General features: G+C 36.5%; 1 protein-coding gene across 1 annotated transcript; it reads right to left on the bottom strand.

Moving 5' to 3' along the window:
- Nucleotides 1-6,539: 6,539 nt before the first annotated feature.
- On the bottom strand, nt 6,540-8,660 carry LOC139854594 (uncharacterized). The gene is made up of 2 exons (XM_071843891.1): nt 8,582-8,660; nt 6,540-7,039 (listed from the first exon to the last, which is right to left on the bottom strand). The coding sequence occupies exons 1-2, from the start codon at nt 8,658-8,660 to the stop codon at nt 6,540-6,542; spliced, it is 579 nt and encodes a 192-aa protein (XP_071699992.1).
- Nucleotides 8,661-11,712: the final 3,052 nt, after the last annotated feature.

The raw sequence follows: 11,712 nt of genomic DNA, 5'->3' as shown, positions 1-11,712 counted from the left end.
GTAAATAATCAGTGGCTCACCGTCTCCGTGTGGTATACGAAGAGCTTTATCTCCACAGATAATGTCAGCCCTTATCTTGGTCAACTAGTCCATACCGACAATAACATCAAAGCTTCCCAATTTAATGGGTATCAAGTCAATCTCGAAATCCACACCATCTATGTTAATAATAGCTCCTCGACTAATTTGGTCAACTTTCTCAAGTTTTCCATTGGCTACCTCTACAAGCATACTCTCCTTTAAAGGAACTAACGACCAATTTATCTTAGAGCAATAGTGTCTACATACATAACTTCTATCGACAAAAGTATCAAACAGAACAGAAGCTAATAGATTGTTGATAGTGAATATACCTGTCACCAAGTCGGGGTTCTCACGAGCATCCCTTGCATTTACATTGAAAGCTCTGCCACGCGGTGGTCCGCCGTCCTTTCGCCTGTTGGGACATTCATTTCTGAAGTGGCCCGTCTGTCCTCATTCATAGCACTTTCTCGGTCCCGTGGGGTTCGGTTTCCCAGTCATGGTGGTGATCTTGTAGTCCTTACCAATATGCCCGGTCCTTTTGCACTTTTCATAGACAACATTACAGTACCCGGTATGGTGCTTGTAGCACCTCTTGCACTGTGGTAGAGTACCCTTGTATTTGGGGTTCCTCCCATCATCGTGCCTCTTTGTGGGGGTTTGATCATAGGCTCTCCCCTTGTTGTTGTCCCACTTACGCTTATCACTACTACTCGCTTCGGATTTTTCCTTCTCCGGTTCATCACTGATAATTTGGTTCATTAAGGTGTGCGCCATGCGCATTGCTTCCGGGTCGTTTGGTGGCTTAGATGAGGTGACATTTCCCTTAATGGACTTAGGAAGTCCCCATAAGTACCTTTCCATGCGCTTAAACTCCGGCGTAACCATGGTAGGACACATCAGGACTAATTCCAGATACCTACGGTTGTAACCATCGAGATCGTTTCCCACAACCTTCAACTGCCCAAACTCAATCTCCATTTTCTGGATCTCTGTTCGGGGACAGTACTCTTCAATCATGGCCCCCTTGAATTCTTCCTACGGCGTAGCATACGCCTCGTCAATACCCTTTGCTTGAGCCAGTGTGTTCCACCAGGTTAGTGCGCCGTCTGACAGCGTACACGAGGCATACTTGGTTTTGTCCGTCTCTGAGCAGTTACTAACACGGAACACAGATTCTAATTTCTCAAACCACCTAGTGAGACCAACCGGCCCCTCAGTACCACTAAAGTTGTGGGGCTTTCAGCTTTGAAACTCTTTGTATGTGCACCCATTACGAATGGGCTGGTTAACTGGTGGAGCTTGGGGGTTCCTTTCCGCTAAAGCTGCGGCCACACGTTCAGCGATCATTTCCTCGATCTGTGCTGCGGTTGGCATTGATCTTCCGTTGGCCATTGATGTTCTAAACAAAATTTTTGACTCAAGTCAAAATCCAGTATTCAAATAGTTATAATACAGTATATGGTATCTAGCATGGAATCAACACAACACATGCTAATTAAGTAACGCAAATAGATACAGATACCACAAAGTCATCATACAGTAACGTAAATAGAACAATGTGCAAGAATTAAACAACACAAAGTTCCATTCATTAATAATAAGTTGCATACATCCACATTTGTTCGTACAGTACATAAGTAATACATGAAACTACAAATGAGATTACATAATGAAATCTAATACAAATGTCCTATGGTGATGGTGGGTGTAGGATGTCCATTACGTGGGACATCTGGTCCTCGAGCTCAGTGACCCGAGCACGGAGGATCTCCACTTCCCTCGTCAGTTCCTCGACAGAGGGAGACGGTGGGGCAGGCGGTGCAGTCGGTACAGGTGGTGCTGGTGGTGCAGATGGTCCGGCTCCAGAAGTAGATGGTGCATAGCGGTAAGGCTTACGGATGAAGGGATCAGCAGGATACGGCACAAGCCGCTTACGGGCGGTAACTCTAGTCCTCAATCCATGTGCGTTAACGGACGATCTCCCTCCGTTAACCCCAGGGATAACAGTACCGTCGAAACGATACCGCTTCTTCGGTGGGGTAGAGGGTGGCTTCACGGGTGCTTCCTCGGGATCCTCGTCACTGGAGTCATCAGAGAATGAGTCGTCGGATGATGAGTCGTCGGAATCATCGGGGGGTGGCTGTACGGGTGGCTCTGCTCGGCCGGCTATCATCAGTCAGTATCTGAAAGGCGGGATCGACACGAGACGTCCATCACGAAGGCGTCGGCACCAATGGTTATGCTCATGACGGACCGGACCTTCCCCAAGTTCCGCGGGAATCACAGCACCACCTGGAATCTCCTGTAGGTCCTCAGCTCCATCTGAGGTGCATGGCTACTGGCTCCAGAGGACGAGGCGCCAGAGTCACTGGAGGGTGTCGACGACGGGATCTGAGAATCGGCAACAATGGCAGGCGTGGTGGCAGATGAGTCCGAGTCGCTCTCTAAAATGATAACAGGTGGAATATCCGACATCTGAACAAGGAAAAATAACTTTTTCCATGTTAGTAAGTCATAAAGCAAGCACGTATTAGGCAAAGTAACTACGACAGTCTAGATCATGTATAGCAGTAAATAACATGGCAATAACGACAAGTATCATGCAATCAAAAGCAGATAATAGCATGCTGTAGTGAAAGCAAGTAACAGTATATGGCGTATAGCAGTAAAAGTAAGCAGCAGCATGCAGTAAGTTCCGCAGAAACAAGTAAACTAGCAAGTTGTAGATTAGTCCTATTAGTGAATCCTACTCGGGTCAGTCCAGACTCACTAATGCAACCTAATTCCCTACAACCAATGCTCTGATACCAAATGTAATGCCCCATACAAAACCATCGTGTACGAATCATCAACAACAGGATCATTACAAAGTCAAATACTATATGCGATTTCAAAATAAGTTTGCATTCATGAATATAGGTGACGTCTTAACCAACGTCAAATGTTTAACAACCAAATGTATGCTTCTATGAATAGCAAGCAATAATAGTACGTGATACATGGGTCGTTACAAATACATCGTTTCAAAAGTAATATTGTTTTAATGCAAAATAAACGTTTCATGCGGTGACATTTCTAATAAGCGCAGCGGGTGTCTACAAAGCATGATTAGTACAGCGGAAGCAAGCAAACCTTAAGCACCTGAGAAAAACATGCTTAAAAACATCAAAACAAAGGTTGGTGAGCTATATTTTAAGTATAACAGTAATGTAAGGCAGGCCACGAGATTTCAGTGCTTCAACAACGTTTCAAAACAGTATGAAAAGTATATGTATAACCGTGGGCACTTGGTAACTAACTTAACGTTTATCACCCCCTAAAAGTATATTTGGCGAGTGCGTATGTTTACGAAGTATTAAACACCCGTTAAATGCTAGCGCTACTAACCCGAGTGGGGATGTCAAACCCTATGGATCCATATCTAAGATTCGTGTTCACCGGTTCAAAGACCAATGACTAAACGTTACCGAGCTAAGGGGAAAGTTTATGCCGTTATATAACCCACACATATATAAAGTTTAAGTACTCGTGCCTAGTATGTAAAGCGTAAAATGCGCATGTATTCTCAGTTCCCAAAATAGTTGAAGTAAAAAGGGATGCTATAACTCACAGTGGAAAGTAGTAAAAGTCGATACGCGGGAATAGTAAGCAAATGGTTGGTCCGGAAGGTCCTCAACCTAAGTCAAAAGTTACTAAGTCAGTAAATCGTACCCAAAGGTTTAAAAGTATGTAAATTAGGTCTTAAGTATCATCATCATACAAAAAGTGTAAACTAAGTTTCAAGTCAAGACTAGGGTTTGAAACAAGGGCTGACTTCGTTCAGTCGCCACGACCTCTATACAAACTGAAATGAGGTGAGACCAGTGGCCATGGCTCCGTATACGAGTCCCCTAGAGGCTGACCAATTTCCAGAACCAAACTCATCTTCGTTTGACCGTGGTGACGGTTCGAGTAGGTCAGAAATTTCAGCACAACATTAATAGGGTGTAGTGACTTTCGGGAGGCCATAGATCCTAAACCATAACTCGGATTAAGACGAGGTCTAAATGGAAAATCATCTACTCGAACCGAACTAACTGGAAATCAACTTTCCAGTAGCCCAGGTAGTCTGATCAGTTCCAGAAATAGTAAGCAAAGGTGTTCCGGTGGGTTCTTGGTGCTTGATGCTCATCACGGTCCTCATCCTTGATGCGTATAGCTTCAAGTGTACAACTCGTTGATGGGTTTGCATCATCTTAACCAAGGTTTGACCATCATAACACTAGTGTAAGTCTAAGATAAGTAGCACAACTCACTTAAGAGTTGTATGTAGTTTGATGAACCAAAGTTACACCAAGATCTTAGATCCGACACATACATGAGTTACAAAAGTAATATTAAGCTACAAACTTGAAGGTAAACTAAATAATAAAGATCATAAGTTGTAGAACTTAGATCTTAGCTAGATCTTAAAGATCCTAGACTAGAAAGTCTAGATCTAGTGTTCTTAAGTTAGATCCTAAGTTACAAAACTTGGATCTACACTTTAATGAAACCATAAGTTATGAAACTTAGATTTTCAACTTGTAAAATGTATGTAAGCTTGTAAGCTCTTATTTACAACAAAATTAGAAGACCATAACTATAGAAGCTTAGATCCAACACAAGTATATGAAGTTATAACTTGAAAGTTATACTTCCATGTTCTTGAACTTATAAAGTTAACTTTTAGTTTCAAGAAATATGAGATCAAGATTAACTAGTAATACTTGACCAAATTAACAACATCACAACTTTTAATAAATGAAATGAAGAAATAAATTAAATCTACAAGTAATAAGTTCATGGTTGTTCATACTTTGAAAGATTCTAGCCAAGGCTTTGATCTTTAAGAAAGTAAACCTTAAGTTTACAAACATGAACACATGTATGATTTTAAAACTCATGAACTTTCTTTTTAACAAGTGTTATGGAGGAATCAAACTATAAACTTGATCCTCATTTGGTTCTTGTTTGTTCTTGAAATAACAAGATAATATGAAGAATAAACTAGAGAGTTTGATTCTTATAACTAGTAAGTAACAACAACAACAAAAGAACAAGTAACAAAACAAGCAAATGATGATGATGTTCATGTTTATATTTCGGTTTTATGAAGGAAAAAAGAAAGAAAATAAAGCTTATTACTTACAATATTTTGATAGAGAAATGAGAGAAAAGAGAAGTAAGTTGTGTGTGTGAAGAATGAAGTGAAATAATACAAGTAATAAGTAAACAAAAAAAAAAAATTGAACTCCTCCCTCCCATTACCCAAAAGCTACGGCCAAGGCTTCAAAGGGGAAAGGTCAATGGTTCACTTTCTTGTGTTGGGAGGTGGTGAGAGCTCAAATTGGTATTAAAGCAAATTGGTGTAAGTATACAAGTAACTAGATTCCTTATGATTAATTAATCCATGCTTAAGCCTTAATAAGTTACTAGTAACAAATGGGCTTCTAATTAATCCATTAAGAGAAGTAGGGTGGGCTTCCAAGTCCATTTCCAATAATAAAAGCCCAAGTCCAAGTAAGTATGAATTAAATAAATAAGGCCCAAGTAATTAACTACTAACATTAGTTAATTAAAAATGATCAATAATGATTAATCATGAATGTAAATAATATTCAAAATATTATTCGTGTAAAGTACGTGTGTCACAAAGACAATTCGGGCCATGAAAAGTTAAATAAGGTAACAAGTAACACGTATACGAACACGTTTATTAAAACACAAGCATTAATAATAAATTATTAATAACTAAACATTGGAAAATCCAGGGTCGTTACAAAAGTAGTTCAAAACACGTGCAACTAATTAATCTTAAAGATTATATTTAACATTAGTTAGTTATACATATTTTGTTTAATTGCTAAAAATGATTACACGTTTTTGTGTATAAACTTTATTACATTACGTTATATTTATATTTCTTGAAAATTCTTTAATGATATATCTTTAAATAGAACTTAACATCTAACCGGTGGCGGATCTAGGAATCATACACACTGGTTGCACATAATAGTAAAAAAAAATAAGCAAGAAACTCTAACTTTATTAACAATATAACTAAGGTTATATACAATGTACACAACAAACAGATGCTTAAGACGAGTTAAAAATACAGAGAGCGAAAACAAGTAGGAAGGATCAAAATAACATATTAACAATACTGTTTCATCACAAAAGAAAACAATTAGCCTCCTAGCTAGTTCAACTGTCCTCTTCCATCTTCCATCTTTTGAAAGCGTTCCATTACGGCTTCATCTTTTGTATTAAAAAGTGCTTCTTTTTCTATGGCACCAATTAGACAGTCGTTCAAAAAATCATCATCCATTCCGGTTTCATAATTCGGATTTCACAAGCTTCATTGCAGAAAAACATCTTTCGGTTGCAGTTACAATAGGAAAAAACTAAAGCTAGCTTTAGCAATCGATAAACATAACGATGTGAAATATGTTTTCCAGTTTCTACCAATAATCTAGAAAGGTCGGTGATCCCATTCAAACTAGCAAATTTTCATTTCGTCGTATAATATCATAATATACGTCAAGTTCACCATCAAGTTTTTCCCTGTCCTTATGAGTAAAATCACAATAGTACATCTTACTCAAATTCATCAATTTTTTCTTATCAAACATTGAAAACGAATCACGCGGGTTCAAAGCGAAAATATTAGAAGGTAATTCGGTACTTACCTCACCAAAACGATCACCAAATTCTTGAATTCGCCTATCCAAAACAATATTGAAGATATCAAATTCAAAATAATGGCGATGGGTAATGTTGGTCTTTCGGTTTCTTGATGTAATATAAACTTCATCCATATTCACACGTTCAAGCTTATGTTGTTCACAAAAGCAATAGGCACGCTCCAATATTTCAACAAACCCATCTTCTCTAAACTTTTGCAATGACATTGTTGTTCCATTCACCAATGAAACCGCTTCCACAATATTTTGATCTTTCCTTTGAAGTGGTTGGGACAATGCATTTGTTAGACCTAAAATTCGGTACATCAAGTGCAAATAGAATACAAAATCAAATGTGTTAAAATACGACAAAATACCGGATGCTTGACGTCGGTTTAAAGGATTGTTACCATCTTCTTTCACATACTCAAGCACCTCGACAACTACCGGAAACAAAGAAATCAATCCTAATATTGTTTTGTGGTCCTCTTTACCAATATAGTCGTCTTATTTCTTCTCTTTGATTAGGATCATAGTCTAAAATCCTTTTTCTATCCGCAGGATCTCATGGAAGACCATTTATATCGATTTTTTGGGCATTGAAGGTGCTAAGGTAGGTTGTGAAATGTATTGACTTGAAGTTTCGCCATCAACCGATGATATTTATCTCTTAAAATATTTTTCCATTTAACCTGTAAATTTCTGGTAAATGCAAAAACTCAGTTACACAATTATTATACAGAATAGATAACTACACAAGTCAGAACCCAAGAATCCATGACAATGTGAATGAAACCAAGTCAATTACAAAGCTAAAAAATTGCACAAATAGACATATAAGTTATAAACCCTATTTTCGGATTAACAAATAGACATATAACTTATAAACCGTAATATAGGACTAATAGTTGAGTATTCGACGATCATTAAAATTGATAATGTTTAATTACAATAAGATTATAATAAAATACCTTGATGTTGTCTTGGAGTTGAATTTGAAATCGGATGACAGAAGTATGACGATCGAGAGAATGAGTAACGACTGAAAAAGTGACGAGTACGTACGATCAATCGAGACAGGCTTATAAAGTTATAGACTTTTAGGCTGAAAAACAACGATTCAACAAAACAATACTTCACTTTTTAAGTAGCACACCAATAATTCACTCGGTTCACTATTAAGAATCCCAATATTTTTTACACTACATGGGCTTTTTGGACTGATGACAAGTGCTACCATAGTCTTCCAAGTACGTCCGCCCCTGTATCTGACGGATATCATTAATCTGTTTAATCTAACAAAATAGTTGAGTATAAGATATGGATGAATGACTTATATTTAAATGGATCGCGTCTGAAGTCCACCTTATCAGCGTAATGCATCAAACAATGTTTGTGCTAAAGGGAGGTGATGAGAATCGTCGTATAGAATTAAAAAAATTAAATGGATATAAATATGAATATAAATATGAAATGACCTATTCATATCCAATTAAGTAATATTCATCTTCATAGCTGGTTACAATTAGAGCACTGGGAGTGGTGACTGAGGTCACTTGGCATGTCAGACCTGACTTGCTGAGTCAGAAAAAGTGGGGAGTGGTGACCTCTGTCAGTTGGGCATGTCAGTTTATATTTTTATTATTATTTTTATGATTTTAAAAATAAAATAAATGAACATAATTATAAAAATTAACATAAATGGAAATAACTTCCATTAAAATAAAAATAAAACATTACAATTCCTAAAAAAAAAAATTACAATTCCTAAAAAAAAGATTACAATTCCTAAAAAAAAAAAACATTACAATTCCTATTTATTAAAAACCAATACGAAACGATTCAATTTTCACTTCGAAGCTTGGCCCGAATCGCCACTTTCTTCGCTTGAAGAACCAATGCATCTTCTTCATCCATTCCCGCGGTAGACATTTGTAGTATTTTCAAATCAAAGTAACTAGTAATTGAATCAAAAGTGCTGCTTGCTTTTTCATCAAACGAGGATCTTGCGGAAGCGGCGGAGCTCGAAGAAGTCTTTTGTGATTTTGATTTTCTTGATTTTTCGGGAGGTCGTTGTGTTGCATCCTCCCCATATAGCTCCGCATTTGGATTCTCTTCCGGTTCCTCCGGTTCCTCATCAAGATCACAATCATCCAAACTAACACAATCACATTTGGTTGTTTTAAGTGGAGTCGGGTTGTTCTACTTTTGCTTGTCTTTTAGGAATTCCCAAGCTAGGTAATTGAAACATCCCAACCCGTAATTCATACGATAATTTTTTTTTTTTAAATTAATACACAATTACGCGCCAATTAAATGATATAACTATTCCCCACGTTCCATTAGAACACACAATAAGTTTAATGTTTTACAAAAGGCACAAAGGCCATTAACAAATGTAATACAAGTTTGACCCATTCAAAAACGATAGTTTTAATCCAAACAACACTTCGAGCATGGTTTGGGGCTAAACTACTCAAAACGTTAGGCCAACTTCAAAAGCTTCACAATAATCCAACACGGGGAACTAGTATCCAATAACCCCCTTCCCTTTGTCTGCACCTGCATCTAAAAAGATAAACAACGAGAGGGGTAAGCTAGCGCTTAGTGAATACAATAATTATACATGTTCATATATAATCTACTTACTTGCAATCACTTACACAATACCGCATACAAGCTAGCATTTGACAACTATGCAAACATCATGCATAAACTACTATCCGCAATTCACAATAAGCTAGCAACATTAGTAGCATATAGTTCACATTTTAATATGCTAAATACAATTCACACAACCATGGTTAACCAATCGTAGAAGGGAACGGTACTCGTAAAAGACCGTCGGAGTTCATAACATCCATTAGTGTTACTTAAACACCGCGTAATCACTAATCTCCCGGGTGATGTCTTGAACAACGCGACTAACTCACTCCCATGATAATGTGGCGTCTTGAACACCACGACGATTCCACATGTCAATCAAAACAATGAGTGGTGCCTTGAACACCGCGACATCCACTCCCATGACAATGTGGTGTCTTAAACATCGCGACAATACCACATGTCAATCAAAACAATGAGTAATGTCTTGAACACCGCGACAATACTACTCGTTACTTAGAATGTGGTGTCTTGAACACCGCGACAATGCCACATTCATACTACACAAATAAATACATTATATACGTACACGCATAATTATTTCACTCACCTTGACACAAGGATGATGATTATGCGCTTCTGAAACTTCAAAGCAACGTACCTGATGTTATGCGATGTGTATATAAAATAGCTTTATATTTTAGCAGAAAATACTATTAAATACGATACAATTTTACACAAGATATTTATTTATTTAGAGAATGGATATACTTAAACCTTGCTACAACACTTATAGGCAGTGTACCTAATCGTACAGTAGTGTAGTTTTTAGTAAGTCCGGTTCATTCCACAGGAAAAATCTTTAAACAAAGCTTAACGCTATATTAGTTTACTTTTATTAAAATACAAATATATATATAAGTAATATTATTATTATAAAGGGGGATTTTTACCGTTTAATGACCGGTTTGTCGATTTTAAAACTTTAGTCGCAGTTAAAACCAAATGTAAAATAATAAATAAATACAAGACTTAATTTAAAGTGTAAAGTAAATAACGATAATGAAATTGCGAATAATAAAAGTGCGATAAAATAAACTTGCGATAATTAAAAAGTACGATAATTAAAAGTGCAATTAAATATAATAACAATAAAAATACGATAATTAGAAGTGCAATTAAATATAAAATAAAGGAAATTAAATATGAAATAAAAGAATTATGCTTATTTAAACTTCCGTAATCATGATGTTTGACGTGTTGATTTTAGTTTTATGCCCATGGGTTAATTGTCCTTTGTCCTGGATTATTTAATATGTCCGTCTGGTTTTTGTCCATAACAGTCCATCAGTCATAAATATAAAGTGTGAGTGTCCTCGTCAAATTATCCTTATACCCGAAGTAAAATATTCCAACTAATTGGGGACTTAAACTGTAACAAGATTTTAATACTTTGTTTAATAATTACACTAGGATGTCGACTGAGTGTAACCCAAGGTTTTAATACTTTGTTATCAATTATGCCAAGTGTCCTTATACATAATTTCACCCCTGTTTTAATAATTCTAGTGGCTATTAATCCATTCCCGTGTCCAGTTAAATGAACGATTATTCGTACATATAAATACCCCGCCCATCGTGTCCGATTGAGTGTATATGGTTATTTATAGGGACGTTCAATTGTAAATCTTTATATTAAAATTAACAAACTATCATTTAGTTAAACATATATAAAGCCCATTAATAGCCCATAGTCTAATTTCCACAAATGTCGTTCTTTTGTCCAAACCCCAATTATGGTACAAAGCCCAATTACCCAATTTTAGTAATTAGCCCAATATCATGATTACTTCGGATTAAATAAGCATAATAATAACTTAGCTACGAGACATTAAATTAAAAAGGTTGAACATAACTTACAATGATTAAAAATAGCATAGCGTTACACGGACAGAATTTCGACTTACACCCATACAATATTCGCTAACATACCCTTATTATTAGGATTAAAATTAAAATTAAAATATAAATTATAAATAAATATTACGTATAGATAGATGGATGGATATATATTGATGATAAAAATGATCAGAATTCGTTGGGTTTTATAGGGATTTTCGTATTTGGCTGCTCCGCGAGTCGCGACATTTTTGGCCTCCATACTCCGCAACTCGCGGAGTTAGTAATTCCAGCTCACAAAGGTTTGTATTTTAATTTGCCGACGTTTTATAAATATATTATAATATATATATTAATTTTAAGAATTAATTATATATTATATTATATTTATATACATAGTTAACTTGTAATTTTTAGTCCGTTGCGTCGATCGTTGAGAGTTTACTCTGGTCCCGGTTCTGGATTTTCGAACGTCCTTGCG

The sequence above is a fragment of the Rutidosis leptorrhynchoides genome, chromosome 6 (assembly GCF_046630445.1).
Source record: "Rutidosis leptorrhynchoides isolate AG116_Rl617_1_P2 chromosome 6, CSIRO_AGI_Rlap_v1, whole genome shotgun sequence".
NCBI classification, from domain to species: Eukaryota; Viridiplantae; Streptophyta; class Magnoliopsida; order Asterales; family Asteraceae; genus Rutidosis; species Rutidosis leptorrhynchoides.
This window is presented reverse-complemented; position numbering and strand designations above follow the sequence as displayed.